Raw genomic sequence first — 17,211 nt, forward strand, 5'->3', positions numbered from 1 at the left:
AAGATTTGGAGGCTTAACTGATCAGGTACTATTTTAAATTATAAGTTTTAACTCCTTTAACTTTCATAATAAACTTATTTTAAGAGTGTAATGAAAAAGGGTGCCTGGGTGGCTTGGTGGTTAAGCATCTGCCTTCGGCTCAGGTCATAATCCCAGGGTCCTGGGATCCAGCCCCACATCAGGCTTCCTGCTCAGCGGGGAGTCTGCTTCTCACTTTCCCTCTGCCACTCCCCCTGCTTGTGCTCCCTCTGCTTGTGCTCTCTTGCTTGTGCTCTCTTGCTCATGCTCTCTCTCTCTCTCTCTCAAATAAAAAAAAAAAAAAAAAAGAAGAAGCCAGAAAAGGTAAACCCAAATCATTCAATCAGGTGTTGGAAAGGTAAGAGTAGGAACAGGTGTGTTCACCTCTCTTATTTTATGTAGTTTTATTGCTCTTGTAATGAAAAACATGATTGTAATGTTAAGGGTTTAGGAATTCCTAAGTCAGAATGTTCCCCAGGAAGAGGAAAGTTGCCGGTTGTTTTCCTCTCCCCAATCTTGCCATTATAGCTAAATCACTCCCGCAGTCCAAGTGGGGTTGAGCTACCTCACTACAAAAACGTATTTTAGTACACAGCAACAGTATTCATAAAATGTTCAAATAAAAAAATTCATTTATCTTTACTTGAGATTTTTCCCTCTCAGAGCCAAGAGAAAGGTCAGAGTAGGCAAGCAGAAGAGCCATGTTTATATTAGGCGTTCCTTTCATTTCACTCCAGACCATTATGAATGCCCAGCGCCAGCTGAACCCATGACCAAGTCGAGACAAAAGAGGGCTCATTATTAGAAAGACCAGAAGTCTAAAAGACAAAAGAGATTTTAAAAAGTTATTCTTGCCATAGACATTTTTTTCCATTTCATTCTACTCTATTCCAATCTATTCCCTGTGGAATGGCCGACTCAGACAGATGAGTCATGTTTCACACACCGTTAGCATGGCACCAAAAAAAGGCAGAAGGGCATTTCATAGAGAGAGAAAGATGACAAGAGGATGGCATTATTCTTTTTCTTTCTATGAAGTTTGTAGTAGGGTAATTCCACATCTCTTGAGGTAGAAAAGAAATAGTTAGAGATGTTTTGTAGATATATTCTATTCTGGATCCCAAAAGGAAATAAAACCAAATCTAATGAATAAGAACTGAGGGGGGAAGAATATCTTCCCTTTCTTGTTCTTTGTAGATTTTAATCTTGCTGAACTTATCCAATATTGGTGGATTCATTTCTAGTTTTTCTTTTAATCACACATCTCCTACATTTTACACTAATTGTATCTGATCATTAGGGACTAATTTCCATTTAATTGGCACTAGCCAACTGATGTCAACGCCTAATTAGTTTTCCTAGATGGAAGTAGAATCCTAGCAACATGAGGGATAGAATCTGGAGAGAGTAACCACGGGGGTTTTTCCTGCTCTGTGTCACGTCCTTTTCACTTACATGGGCAGACTCTTTCCTGCCTCTTACCACTGAAAAGGGGACTACAAAAATTATTTAAGTAAAAAGGACATTTACAAAGAGGACTTCCTAATGATTTTTAAAAAGCTATTTGTAACTACAATTTAATCAGAAGGAAATTATTTGTTATACAATATTAGGCAAACAAAAGCAACATAAAACTTTTATTTATGATTGGTGCTGAACTTTATGAAACCTCATAAGAAAAAATAACACTGGACAAAATATACCAAATGTTAATAGCAGTTTCCTCTGGGTAGTAAAATTATGAAAGATTTTTTCCTTCTAATTTTCAAAATTTTTATAGAGTGCTTAGATTGCTTTGACATGCAGTTAGAAATTGGAAAAAAAATCCCACTAGAACAGAATTTGCTAATAATTCCTTGGCAAGGAATTGTTCATTTTCATTCTAAGGAATGAAACATTTCTATTTAAAAAATATCTTTGGGCTTACTCAATGTCCTATAAATAGAAAAATTCAAATGACATTCTTACCTTAAAACAATAAGTGTGAAATAGATATTTAATGAATAATATATGTCAGAAAATGATATATATAAATATGTATGTGCAGGAATTAGAAGTCCAATGAAGGTAAACACCATAAGAAAAGCAACAAATGATAGACAATTCCAAAATCTGCATTTTCAGAAAAAAAATTGAATGTAGTTAATTACAGTTGACTAATCTAACACATTTATCACAAGGCTTATTCATGTGAGGCATTGTGCTAGGCCTAATCAAGAAAATAAAGTTGAATAAGGCATTTACTTACACTCAAAGGGCTTATAATTTAACTGGGAAGAAAGGAGCAGTAAGGCAAGTAAACAAATAATTCTAAAGCAACCACATTTAAATTAGTGTCTTCCTTTTGGGATTGATTCTGAAAACATGTTTTGGTGCATTCAGGCATCACGGTTCATGTAGCTTGAAAATCCTGGTGTGAACTCCTCATATCATTAGGAAGAGCTAAAATTATTTATCTTCAAAAAGAACACTGAACTGCTAGTCTGCTTTACATAGTGATAGAATTGAGGCTTATCCTAAAATCTAGCTAGCACTTAGAAGATGTGAATTAATCCTTTATTCAAACGAATGTCCTTTGTAGATTCTCCATTTAGGATTTGTGAACATAAGTACATTCAAGTGCCCTAGAGCCCAGGAAAACTCTACATCACTCCAAAGTGCATGTTCTCATCTGCTACAGGCAAAGGAATTTCGAAAAAGACACTCAATTACCAATATTGGTCATGTTTCGCTATTGGGACCATAGGAGGCTATTTAAAATTTACTTCTTGGGGTGCCTGGGTGGCTCATTCGGCCAAGCGTTTGCCTTTGGCTCAGGTCATGATCCTAGGGTCCTGGGATCAAGCCCTGAATTGGGCCCCCTGCTCAGCGGGCAGTCTGCTTCTTCCTCTCCTTCTGCCCCTCCCCACTGTTCTCTCTCTCAAATAAAATATTTAAAAAAAAATAAAAATAAAAAATAAATTTACTTCTTGTTATCTTCCTTTATATTTCCTGTGTTGAATGTCACAATATTATATTTATAACAAAATAAATTGAAAAGATTAAAAGGGCACATTAATACCACTTTATGAGATGAAGGTAGCTTGGTTTAGCCATATGCTGAGTGCCCAGAAACAGTCCCTGAAACCCTTAAAAAGAATGATTGTCCCTTCTCCAGAAAAACAGATTTGCCAAAAATACTACAGATCCAATACTAAAAACAACTCTTTCTCTGTTCTAGTAATGTGAATTTTCAGTTCTGAACATTATTTAAGAGGCACAAATACCTAGGCCTTATCGGAGAAAAATTAAATGTAAAACATTCTAGCCTAGGAAATATTAAGTCAAATCCTTCAAAATACTGTTTCTGTGACCAAACTTAGGCTAATTACTCTAGGCTGTGAATTATTATCCCTTTCCTGCATATGCATGGCCATGCTTTTAATTCTGTTACTTCTGGATTTAAATGCTGCATTGAACACCAACTTGGAGGGAAACACACTAAGATATATTTTATGACAATTGTGTAATTTTTTGTGTTTTTTATCCTTCTTTTGACTTCACTATCAAAAGCAAATCCAATTGTTGCACCATGTGTATAGTCACCAAAAAACAAACAAAACAAAACCCTCAAAGCATTATACCCACCTACCCCTACAATTAATGAAATCCCTTGTGAATATTAATTGAGTAGGATAATTCAGTCAAGTGAATGGTGAATATGAACTACTACCATACCTTTCTCTTCATTTAACAATTACATAATTGAATAATTTTCCTAAATTTGTGGAAAAATGCTGCTGAATACCAAATATAACAGTCTCATTAAATGAGCATAAAATGAAACAAATCAATTAAGCAACAAATATTGAGGAGCTGTCAAGGCCCTTTCATATGTGGTAGGAATTAATGGGAGAAATCTGATGAGGAGGAAACCAGATTCTTTAAGGAATCAGTCTATCAATTTTAACGTGAGTATGAGCCGAACAACCAAGCTCCAACCCAGCTAATGGGTGTGTGCATGTCCTTGTGCATGGGGGTGCGCACTTGCATGTTTGCGATAAGTCAGGCACACTGAAAAAGAGCTTCTGACTTTGAGGTACAGACAGATCACCTACCTCAACTCTAGGTGCAGTAGTACCAAGGATGTGGGTGAGAAAAACACAACTTTTAAGGAATTCAAGGGAAGTAATGTCTTCAGGGGAGACCCAGGTTTCAGTTAGAACGGAAAGGTGAAAGGAGTCTTTAGAATCACTTCCCAAAGACAGAGTTGAAACACATAACGTTTTTAATTCTTCCTCCAACAATTAATTGTGGCGAGTAATTCTGCCTAGCTGCTGGTACAATGGGCTTCCATTATAATTGACATGAAACGTTAGTAAGTTTAGCTCCAAAATTCTGTAAGAGTCTATGCTTTCGAACTTTTGACTTCTGAATTTATTCTATCTTCTCTAATGTTCTCCAAAACTCCATAATCATTGATTATGTTCAGGGCTTCTGTTAACACATGTTGCCCTTTTGTGCTTTAGGTCAAGTTCTCAGCCAACGTGTTGGAGCATCACAGAAAGCAGCACCCTTCTTTTACGTTCGCACAAATTCCAATCACCCCTAAGCTGGATTGGATGCCCTTGAGCAGGGCACAGTTTATACATTTGTACATTTGGCCATATTTTCTTTTATAACACTGCCAATCCTTTTCAAATGCTCTAGCTTAATCTTTTAATTTGCTTTGCATGCCATCTCCTCATTATTCTTAAAATACTGGGTTTCTATTCTAGTAGCAGTGCCATGCTGAGCCATATTGGAGCCTGAGGCAAAAGGAACTAATCAGTAATATTGATTCCATCTTTATTTAAAATTTTTGTGTTTTCACAAACATGGATTTTTTGGATTAATTTCTATTTTTTTAAAAAAAATATTACCCTAAAATATTATTTATCTTCATGACTGAGTATTTTGGCACATTCTTAAATTTTGTGACTGAGATGAGTGCCTCACACGCTTTACCTTAATCCTGGCCCTGTCTAGTGAATTATACTGGAAATTACTGAGTAGATGGTCAGAGACTTGAGAGAATTTGTAGGAAAATAAAGTCAACATGAACTCAAGGTAAGGTTATAAATTTTGCCTAAAATTAGAGGATTAGAAGACACAAGCGAATAGAGTTTTTAGTAAAGGTTTTTAGTCGGGTAGTTTTGGAGGCAGTATCTTACTTTGACCAATGTATATGTAGATACAGTTGCTATTACAATATTATAGCTTCTAATACATGAAACAGAGTGAAAAATATGCTAGCTACTCACTCGAGAAGAAGTGCTTCAACTCCTGGTTTAAAACTTGTAGAATTTAAAAAAAGTCCCATAATGGCCAGGGTAAATATTCCAGACATTCCAACTAGCTCACCTATTTTTTAAAAGAATTAAATATAAAGTATTAATTTAACATCAACAGTGGCACAAATTTTGCCCGAGATGAAAATATCAGATATCTCGATAGTATAGTAACTTTAGAGAGAGGATACCCTACTTGGTTTCAACTGGATTATTTTGCAGATTATTACCACCACCTTGTCCTTCTTTCTCCTCAGATTCACATCCACCTGTGTTGTCAAATCTATACTGAACACCCTTGCACTGCTTTGGCTTCAGATCATTGCCAACAATATGAAGCTCACAAAACTCTTCATGTGCCCCACTGCGGCTTGAGCACCCTCTATAGGTCTAATTTTTTCAGAGGGGCTATGGAGGAATGAAATGGAAGTGAGCCAGTGAGTTCTTTGTGGACTAGCCCACTTCATATGCTTTCTTCTTAGGAGACAATGGGAGAGAGAAATGGTTTGATTTTGTGGCAGGACTAAGGGAGTCGATCCAGCAGAAACCTCATATGGCTATACTTCTCCAGCTTAATATTGTTTTGGTACATTCACTGTGCGGGACTGAAAAGCATAAAAAACTGGAATATTCTTAAAAGTAGTAGTATTAGAGTTATATCCCCCCTTGCTTATGAAAGTAGTATATTACCACTGTAAAAAATTCAAATAATACGGTACAGTATAAAGATTATATATATATATATATTTTTTTTTTTTTTTTAAAAGAGGACCCATAATTCAACTACCAAGACTTCAAGTACAGACCATCCCTAACTTAAGAAGTTTCGACTTGCAATTTTTCAGCGTTACAGTCGGGCAAAAGCAGTGTGCATCCAGTAGAAACAGTACTTAGAATTTTGAGTATTGATCTTTTCTAAGGCTAGCAATTTGTGGTAAGAGCCTCTCGTGATGCTGGGCAGTGACAGTGAGCTGCACCTCCTGGTCAGCCAGGCCATCATGAGGGTGAACAACCGATATGCTTACAACCATTCTGCACCAACACAACCACTCTGTTTCTCACATTCAGTACAGCACTCAATAAATTACATGAGATATCCAACTCTTTATCATAAAATAGGCTTTGTGTGAGATGATTTTCCTAACTGTCGGCCAATGTAAGTATTCTAAGCATGTTTAAAGTAGACTGGGCTAAGCTATGATGTTTGGTAGGTGAGGTGTACTAAATGCATTTTTGACTTATATTTTCAACTTACAATAGTGTATTGAGATATAACCCCATTGTAAGTCAAGGAAGATAATTATAATTTTAAAGAAAATTTGTATTAGAATTTCTAAAATGGAGAGGACTGTATTTGTTTAGAAGAAATAAGTTGATAAGTTAGTTGAGAATAGAGAATGAGACCCAAAGGGCAGCATTAAGCATTAAAGGATACCTGCTGAATTTCTATACTGGACACAAGTGATAAGAATTAAGCAGGAAACATGGAAAAGGGAGGAATTAAAGGGAGATATCAGATCTCATAGAGCCATGAATTACATAATGTAACTTCCCTTGTGAGCTCCCTTGTCCCCATCTTCAGTAAAATTTACTAAGAACCAAAACTTCTCTATATTTAAACGGAAGTAGCATGGGGTGCTTGGGTGGCTCAGTCGTTAAGCGTCTGCCTTCGGCGTGGGTCGTGATCTCAGGGTCCTGGGATCGAGTCCTGCATCAGGCTCCCTGCTTGGCGGGAAGCCTGCTTCTCCCTCTCCCACTCCCCCTGCTTGTGTTCCCTCTCTCACTGTGTCTCTCTCTGTCAAATAAATAAATAAAATCTTAAAAAAATAAAAAAGGAAGTAGCAGAGATCATGAGAAACTAAACTCCAGAAATTTTCAGGAATCATGAAATCCTTGGGTGCTTGTAGGCTATAGAATTGGGAATTTAAGATAATTGGATCAAGATCTTTAAGAGGAGTGGAGTACCCAGTGAATACTCATCATGGCATATATACACGACATGCATGCACACAAAGTCACACATTTAAAAAAAGCTATAATGAGATTATACAGTAAAAGTGTTCTGTAATAAACTGTTTTTTTCACTTATTGTTTAGCAGACATTGTTCTAGTTAATAAATAAAAATTAAAAAATTTTGTTTTAATAGTAAAAGAATATTGTGGACATGCCACTTTTTATCATATTGCTGTATTTATCAATTGTCAGGCATATTTGGATCAGTTCTTTGCCCCTCCATTTTTTGGCTTACTTTACATTACTTTATTGCAACAGTTGTGTTTTAATTACTGGTGGCTTGTTAAATGTTTAATACCTACCTAGGAGAGAAAGTTCTTGATTTTTCTTAAAGTTATCTTGTCTGTTTTCACCATCAGTATTTCCAGATGATATTTTAAATTGGTCGGTAAAATTTCAACCTCCCCAATTGCTATCATTGTTTGATTCAGATTGTGATACATTTTAATTTTGTAAAGTTAGTATCCTTATCACACTACTGAGTCTTCCCTTCCAGAGATGGAAAATTACAAGTTTTATATTCTTCATTTTAATCCTGGCCAGAAATGGTACCTAAGCCAGAAACTAACACTTTGTTTAGTTAGTTTTGAATTATAAAATAAGAGGGAAGTGTGGACATAGGCACTTTGAGGAGATCCAAGTCCTGGACTAGTCATAGTCATTTATTAGGTAGTAGTGAAACTTGGAAAATATTTGTGGTGAATATCTTGAAGATACTAATAATATAAACATTAAGTCAGGTCAGAGTGAAAGTCTTTTTACATTAGATTTATATTTACTCCGTACTTCATTCTCATGAAATTCTGCTTTAGAAGTTTTCTTTCTAAAATGTTTATAGAGGGGCACCTGGGTGGCTCAGTCAGTTAAGTGTCTGCCTTCGGCTCAGGTCCTGATCCCAGGGTCCTGGGATCGAGCCCCACATTGGGCTCCCTGCTCAGCGGGAAGCCTGCTTCTCCCTCTCCCACTCCCCCTGCTTGTGTTCCTGCTCTCGCTGTGTCTCCCTCTGTCAAATAAATAAATAAAATCTTTAAAAAAAAATAAAATAAAATGTTTATAGAGACATTTTAACTCTAAAAGTTTAAAATTATTTTGGGGGGTATAACCCTTAATCTTGAGGCTATGTTCACTTACTAAATAATGTTAGAGGGAATTATATTTGCTAGGATATATTTTTTGTAGAAATTTAGGTATCCACAATTAAAGTAGTATGCAATGAATGTATCTGTACTGACCGTTCTCTTGCTGTCTATTAATTAATTAACTTGATTCTGTAAACTCACTTGACTTTAACTGACATTACTGATTAGTAAGGAAGCCTCAAGATCCTACATTCGGCCTTTCCTTCCTCAGACATGAAAATAATGAATCTTGTTACTCTAGCATTTCTAAAAAGAATTTTTCTGTCTTGATTTATTCAAATTTTATATTTCTTAGTAAACTTAAATAGTTCTCCATATTAGGCTCAAACTTCTTGCTCAGTTTATTCCTTTATATTTTGTAATGTTTTGTCAATGTAAAGAGAATCAAATTTTCATTATATTTTCTAACTAGCTACTGCTGGCTTATAAGAACACTATTTTTTTCTGTATTTATCTTATATCAAGCTATTAAAAAGCCTTTTGGGCTTAGTTTATTAGTTAATGTTTTTGGGTTTTCTATGTAATCTAAAATGTTGTCACTAATATAATTTTCTCTTTCAAAATTACGGATAAATGTCTTCCTTCCTCTCTTTTCTTTTCCTTCCTTCCTTTTTCTTCCTTTCTTCCTTTCCTCCTTTCTTTCTTTCTTTCTTTCTTTCTTTCTTTCTTTCTTTCTTTCTTTCTTTCTTTCTTTCTTTCTTTCTTTCCTTCTTTCTTTCTTTCTTTCTTTCTTTCTTTCTTTCTTTCTTTCTTTCTTTCTTTCTTCCTTCCTTCCTTTCTTTCTTTCTCTTTCTTTCTTTCTTTCTTTCTTCTTTCTTTCTTTCCCTCTCTTTCTTTCTTTCTTTCTTTCTTTCTTTCTTTCTTTCTTTCTTTCTTTCTTCTTTCTTTCTTTCTTTCTTCTTTCTTTCTTCTTTCTTTCTTTCTTTCTTTCTTTCTTTCTTTCTTTCTTTCTTTCTTTCTTTCTTCTTTCTTTCTTTCTTCTTTCCTTCTTTCTTTTTCTTATTGCCTTAGCTAAAGCTTCCAGAGAAATCATGGATATGAGAAAAGGCAACACTGGCTTGCTCTTAAATGTAAATGGAAGGGCATAGTATAAGTTTGTAACTAGGTAACTAGGTATCATTTACTGCACATGCTAACTCCAAGTCATTTACAGGGCTGTCTTGAATGACATTCTGAGGCTGCACTAGAGAACAATACTATGGTGAATTATTAATATCTGCCATTCTTCTGTGAGGAAGAAGTGGTGGCAAATGGATTAACATTGATAGATTTTCTAATATTTAGTCTTAATCTGTAACTTCTATTTTGATTTCCTTTTTGAGCTAAAATTTATCAAGAAAAGTATATTTAATTTCAGGCTATTAGAATGATTATTTTTAAAGGCCCTCCTTTTGTAATTAGTAAGTTGTGAATGCATTGTGATTGAACAGTGTTTCAGATTTTATTAAAATGCTCTTCAAGTCTAGTTCATTTCTGTAAATGGTCTACAAGTATGTGTAAAGATATGCATTCTCTTTGAGGAGATAAAACTTCATATCCTGTTAACCAAGCATTTAAGTTTTTATTTATATCTGTTTATAGCCATCATTTTTTTGTCCGACTGGTTATGAAATTATCTGGGAAAGGCATGCTAAAGTGTCTCATTGTAATTATGATTTTGTCAAATTCTTTTGGCTTTTGTAATGGTATTTGCTTTATATATCTTGAGACATTGATTTCTGTTGTATAGATATAATATTTTCATCTCTTTGATAGGTTATTTTAACAAAAATATTCCTCCTAGACAAGTTGAATTTTTTGTTTTTTTGGGTTTTTTTTGTTTACAAACTTTGCCTGGTATGCATTTTCCCAAATCTCTGTTTTGCATTTTTCTGTCACTTAGTTTTAGGCATAAGCCCCAGACTTACAAATTAAAAAGATGAGGTACAGAATTGAAAAGCTGAGGCTTATGTGATTGACATCATCTCCAAAAACAGTAGACATCCACAGTTGAATCAGTTTTGAACTTAGAATTCCAAACAAGAAACTGGCTAGAAAATAAGACCAAATTTCAAGCAGGATGTCCAAGGCTGCAAGAAAGGGGAGTAAACAGAAAATAGTTAATAGAACTTACTTGATCTTAATTTTAAGTGATACTCTGGGTCAACTTTTCTTTTTGTCCTTATCTTTAAAAATAGCTCATCGCCATTTGTATGTATGGTATTTTCTTATTCCTAAATTGAAACAGTTTCTATTCAAATGCTGAAAGCCATATCGAAGTTTGCAAAATTTAGTCAGTTTGGTTTAAGAGCTTTTTTCAGTGCCCATTAAGAAATACACATGTATTCAGTGCCATACAATGCAATAAATTTTGGAGATGCAGTTGAGTAAGAAGTAGAAAGTCCCCAAACTCTTGGAACTTATATTTTATATCTATCAAGGTACATATAGGAAATACAGAAAAAGGAATGCCTCTGGGTCCCAGCGGAGTGAATCTATCTCCTGCATTGTTTTGGCTTGCCAAACTAACTGATTGGTTTCTCTAGGTCACACCTGCTCTAGGCATGGAGTTAAGCCATAATGGTAATCTGGGGAGTCTAGCACCTTCCGCAACTGAAACAGAGCAGAGGTAGACTCTGATTTCAGAAGGAGGTAGGGAACTGGAGTTAGAAGACCCATTTGAAAGCTGCTTTCTTTTTAAGGAAAAAAAGTAATTTCTAATCAGTAAAATGTTTACTGAATGGAATTATTAGGCCAAGAAAAAACAAATCCATTATTTCTTACAGTGTTTTTAAACTCTTAACATGCAAGTTGGAAAGGACAAACCTCTGAGTGCAGTAACTCTTCTTAGGTTTCCCCTTTATGAAATATGTGCTAACTTCAAAGATGGAGCAACATTATTTAAATAATTACATGAGTTTTAAAAATAATTATTATGAAAATTATTGATTCACTATTATGTCAATTGATATAAATGAAATATCAGTAAATCTTATTAAGCATCTTTTTTTCTTAAAGGAAATTTTTCTTTCAAATCTATTAAAAATTCAGAGAAATCTCTCGTGGCTGAGGAAATAAGTTCACAGTTCTCTTCATCCTTCAGCAGAGTTTTTATTATTGTAGTTGTTACTGTTATTATTTACATAGAATGATTATTTATAGTTTTTACTCCTCCGAAACTTAAACACAAAATTCTGTTCCATTAATTTTATCAAAATTATGAAGCAAGCTCTGTGAAAGCAAGGACTATTATGTTCATGGTTGAAGCATGAGGCCTAGAATAGGAACTATCACATAGTACATATCAATAAATAATTGTTGTATAAATGAATGAATGAATTTCCATATCAGTACCCACCCCTCCCTTTTTTTTTTTTGCTTGCCAATGAATATCAAGAAAGTTCTCTTGATTAGATCATAGATACCAACTCTGATAAGGTTCCCTGAAATTATGTGGGCAATCTTTACTATCTTAAATGGAGCCTAGTAGAATACTGGACCAGGCTGGAGGCTGGGCATGGATCTGTCCAATCAGCATGCATGACTATAGCTCTTTGTATTTTTCAGTTTTCTGAGACAGTGGTCCTTGAGTTTTTAAGAAGCTTCTGAATATAGACATCTCTTTGTTGCTCACCTTCATCATCTTCAAGAAGGCCCTATCTGCAGGAAGTTCTATGGTGAAAGCTCTCTGAGTGACATAATATCATAAGCATAACTTATGATAAAATATTATAAAATCCATTTCAGTTTTTAGAAAATATAGGATTCTGGTTTTAAGAAATTTAGAAAAAGAATAAGTCCTTACCTAAAGAATGGTTCACCTTTTTTTGCAGGCTGACATTAATATCCTCAATACCAGTGAATAAAATCAAAGACATTATAGAGGTCATCAGACTTTCTCCATTAATTAAATTGATGAGGCTTCTAGAAAGACCTGTGGAAGAGAAAATATTTTGTTTAAGGTGGGAAAATCACTACTAAAGAGTAAAATTTTATTATCAAGTAGGAGTATATTCTTAGCTATAGATTTATATCACATACTTTGCCCATGTACTTAAATAAACTTTAGTCATGTTTGAAAACTCCCTTCAAAGAAATTTAATTATGTATCAACTGCAAGTTAAGTCTAGACTTCCATAATTAGGAATGAAATTAATTGGGGTTGACCATGGTTTATGTAAGAAGGATGATCAGCTACAGCTGTCATTCATTGTTTTAAAGCCCAGATGAAAACATGAAATTCACTATTTTTTTAAATTTGGTGATTTAGCCAATATCATGTATTTAAGGCAAGACAAAAAACAATGATGGAGGGATAAAGGAAATAAATAAGCCAAGCTTTATAACATGGTACCTAAGCAAAGTACTGGGGCAATTGTCAAGATAACTCTCTATGATTAGAAATTGTTTGACTTTCCTATACATTCCTTTCAAAGATTTTAGAAATCAAGCTCTGTGAAATGGAGAGCACCTGGACATTATGTACTCCCATCCTAATTTCCCTCCATTTATGATGATAGTTTAGATATCTATCAATTGTCATTTTTCTCTATTAAATATGCTTATAGTGGCAAAAGTATAACTTTGAGCATTGTAATGATTTTCTAGATGGCCATAGGAAGGAAATGTTATTACATCACCCAACCACTTTATGATCACAATCTAACACAGTAAGTATGCTGTTGTAAGAGAAGAGAAGTCAAGGCATTCTATTCCTGTGGAAGCTCAAGTGCCTTGATGGTCCAATTCTTCACCTCTTTATGCACCATGCCCTTTGCTGTAAAACTGCAATTCCTCTCACCTAAGAGATCCAGCCCGTTTTGTCATGAGACATGATGCAAGTAGAGGCTTAAGAAAGATTGTTGCTTCTTGTCTCTTGCATCTCTGCCACCATCATGATAGTGTTCCCTGGCTGCACTACTGGAAGATTGTGAGAAATGTGTGGAAGAAAGATGGATCTTCCCAGTAGAGGCCATCCTAGATCACTGAGCCCCCAGATGACCCTCTCACTTACTGTAGATTCATTAGTGAGCCCAGCCAAGATCAGCAGAGCTCAACCATACCATCATAACTTCCAGATTCATGAGAAATAATAACTGTTGTTTTTCAGCCACTGTGTTTTTTCTTACTCAGTTGTTGGAACTCAGAGTTGTTCCTTACTGAGAAAAACCTAACTGGTCCTGTTGTATAACTATTCCAATTTGGAAAATGAACTATAACAAATGTAAATATTTGAAAATAAACAACTGACATGGGGGCATACGAGGAGTCAACAGACCATCAAAAGCTCAAGACAATGTGAATATACTCATGTACTCATAAGCCTGGGCAGACTTTATGTGTGTGTTAAAGTAAAATAAAACAAATATAAAAATCTTGCTTTGAAAACTCAGGCAAAAATGTTACCAAGAGAAAAATACTTTAGTTTTCTTTTTTTTTTTTTAAATAGGCAAAATGAGGAGGAAATCAAAATTCCAAAAGTCATGGCAAGATGACTAAAATGTATGAGCATAATTTTGCAAGTTAACCCAAAGAAATTATTTATCTTTTTAAAAAAGATTTATTTATTTATTTGAGAGAGAGCAAGAGCACGTGCATGTGGGGGCAGGGAAAGGGGCAGAGGAAGAGAGAGAAAGGAAACTCAAGCTGACTCCATGCCGAGGCACAGTGAAATTATTTAAATTATTAAATTCAACAATGACAGGCCAGGAAATCAGTGGAATACTAACTAGATTACAAGATTATAAAGTTAAGAATGTAATGCTCTCAGGTAACATAGAACTTTGCCAAATCTTTTGAGTAGAAAGGGGGCTGGCACTGACAGAGTCCCCACAGAGGCAGGGTTGGGTGACAGATGTTGGCACTTCCTTCTTCTAAAGTCTTACCTCACAATCTTAATCTCTTTGTTTTGAAGAGTTGGCTTTCCTTTATTCAGAGAGGTACATTGATGTGTCTCCTCTATTCTGTTTCTACTTGCCTCAAGTAACTTTTTCCCCTGTACTGACTATAGAATGGAAAGTGCGTGTGTGTTTGTGTGTGCACATGCACACATGCCATATTAAAATTCTATTTCAGAACAAATGTTGTAATTCTTGTTACTAAAAAGTGACTGGAGGAAAACAAATTAGGTTATCATTTTTTTTTGAATGAGGCTCTTAGATTTGTGTGTTGGGGGGGGGGTTGTGTTGACTTGGTATTTTATTTTTAAATATAGATTTATTTCTCCTAAAATAGTACACACTGAAAACACTGTATGACTAGTGACTTTATTGTTTTTGACTTTTCAAGTTTTGGGTCCTAATGGTGATGATGACTCCAAAGGCATTTTCTTAAATTTTTTATTTTTTAATTTATTTTTATTTTATTTTTTTTACAAATGGCATTATCCTAATGACAGTATTGTCAAAGGAAAAGGGGTATTGGGCAATGGAAATGTCACCACAATGTATTTGCAAATTGTTCGCTCCTGGAACTGTTGGCTCAAAGTAGAAGCATGTATAAAGTCAAGGATTACACATAATCCCATTTTATTTCACAATTGGATGAAACATATATATGTTAAGTAAGCCCATTACTGGCATTTCATTTTGTTCTAAGCACCACTATCCCGAATCTCCATGCTCAATCCCCAATGTCCCAGAACCCTATTTCACATAGTGAAAACCTACAGTGAACAAAAGATCTTAAAACTAGATATATTAAGTACAGAACATGATATTTTAAATATAGAAAAAAATATACCTACCAAGGTCTCTTATAGCAGCTGCCGTCAGCATGGGATCTGAACTCACAAGGATAGTTGAAAATAATAACCATGGAGTGGTTTTCAAAAATAATTTATTCACAGATGCCAGATACCAAAGAATTAATATATAATTCATCAAAAAGCCAGGAATTGAAATTAAAAGTACCTGCAAAGAAATTTTATGGATAGAAAAATCAGATTGCCTTTGTATCCTATTTTAAAAAGCAGATTATCAGGATTATTGGAGATACAGAATCACATTAATTCCATCAAAGGGAAATTTTAAGTTACCTTCTTTAACAAATATGTGCCTGCAACTCTGGAAATAAGAGACAAATATTGTAACGAGATACTTAGGACCTAGGACATACCAGTTGTAGGAAATACCATATTGTAATTAAAAGGGAACTTTTAATTTTCTTGATAAGGCTGTTGAATATAGATATGTATGTGTAAAGGTGTATGCACACACACCATATATACACACGCGTATATATACACATTTAACTATGCATTGGACTGAAACATAGGCTATTAACATAGAAAGAAAGAACACAAGTTAGAAAGAAGTGACCCAAGAGGGAAAGAAGGAGAAAATAAGATAATACAAAGAATGTAAAGAAATGGCAGAGCACTTTAGAAAAGATGGGAAGAAAATTTCTGTTATTCTAGACCTGGAACCTGGCCTTCTGCTTTCCCACCATTGCCTTCTGCTTCCTCTTATTACACCAGTGGCAGCTATGTAGCAAGATTTCACTCCCAAATGGGCTTAGAAAATGTGATGTGCCTGAAGCTACCTATAAGAATTCAGAAATGCATCCCCATGTTTATTGCAGCATTATTTACAATACAGTAATGTAAATTTACATTATTTACAATAGCTATATACAATAATAAGACATGGAAGCAACCTAAGTGTCCATCAATAGATGGAGTTGATAAAGAATATGTATTATATATAATAGAATATTATTCAACCGTAAAAGAGAAGGAAATCTTGCCATTTGTGACAACATGGATGAAACCTGAAGGCATTACGCTGCGTGAAATAAGTCAGATAGAAAAAGAGAAATACGGTATGATCTCACTTGTATGTGGACTCTTAAAAAAAGCTGAGCTCATAGACACAGAGAATAGATTGGCGATTGTCAGAAGTTGGGGGCGGTGCAGGAGTTTGGTGAAAGGGGTGAAACATTATTACATGTTTATTCACCATTTGCTAGGCAATGAGGCATTCGATAGGACCTAGAGAGGTGAAGAAGGTCAAAGGGTACAAACTTCCAGTTCTAAATAAATCGTGGGGATGCAATGTATAGCATGCTGACTATAGTTAATAATACTGTACTGTATATTTAAAAGTTGCTAAGAGAGTAGGTATTAAAAGTTATAAGAAAAAATTTGTAACTATGTGGTGATGGATGTTAATTAGACTTATTTTGGTGGTCATTTCAAAATATATATAAGTACTGAATCATTATGTTGTATATACACCCGAAACTAATATAATGTTGTATGCCAATTATACCTCAATTTAAAAATAAAATAAAAATGAAAATGAAAAATTATATAAAAATTTCATAAAGATGTTGACAAATGCCTCTTACTACCAATATTAAATAAAAACAGCCATATAGGGCGCCTGGGTGGCTCGGTCGTTAAGCGTCTGCCTTCGGCTCAGGTCATGGTCCCAGGGTCCTGGGATAGAGTCCCATATCGGGCTCCCTGCTCCGCGGGAAGCCTGCTTCTCCCTCTCCTACTCCCCCTGCTTGTGTTCCTGCTCTCACTGTGTTTCTCTCTGTCAAATAAATAAATAAAATCTTTAAAAAAAAAAACCCCCCAAAACAAAAAAAAACAGCCATATATATGTATACGCGCATATAGGAGTCTTGTGATTAAATCTTATTATACATCCTTAATTATATCTTTAGAATTTCAATAAGTAATATTAAAGACATGCATCATTTTAGGGTTTTCCCCAGAGATTGCCAAACTGCCCTCCAGAAAGGT

The 17,211-nt window shown here is 34.8% G+C and overlaps 1 protein-coding gene across 1 annotated transcript in view; it reads right to left on the reverse strand.

Moving 5' to 3' along the window:
• SLC9C1 (solute carrier family 9 member C1) overlaps positions 1–17,211 on the reverse strand; it is a 75,086-nt gene that overhangs the window by 51,168 nt on the left and 6,707 nt on the right. The window contains exons 4-8 of the mRNA XM_064589402.1: positions 15,205–15,370; positions 12,265–12,393; positions 10,388–10,549; positions 5,301–5,400; positions 662–836 (exon numbers count right to left, since the gene is read on the reverse strand). Of these exons, the coding sequence (XP_064445472.1) occupies positions 662–836; positions 5,301–5,400; positions 10,388–10,549; positions 12,265–12,393; positions 15,205–15,370 (732 nt within the window). The remainder of the gene's footprint in view (positions 1–661; positions 837–5,300; positions 5,401–10,387; positions 10,550–12,264; positions 12,394–15,204; positions 15,371–17,211) is intronic.

This window comes from Mirounga angustirostris, unplaced genomic scaffold (assembly GCF_029215605.1).
Source record: "Mirounga angustirostris isolate CCGP_5_RB_7025 unplaced genomic scaffold, mMirAng1.0.hap1 SCAF_1, whole genome shotgun sequence".
NCBI lineage: Eukaryota > Metazoa > Chordata > Mammalia > Carnivora > Phocidae > Mirounga > Mirounga angustirostris.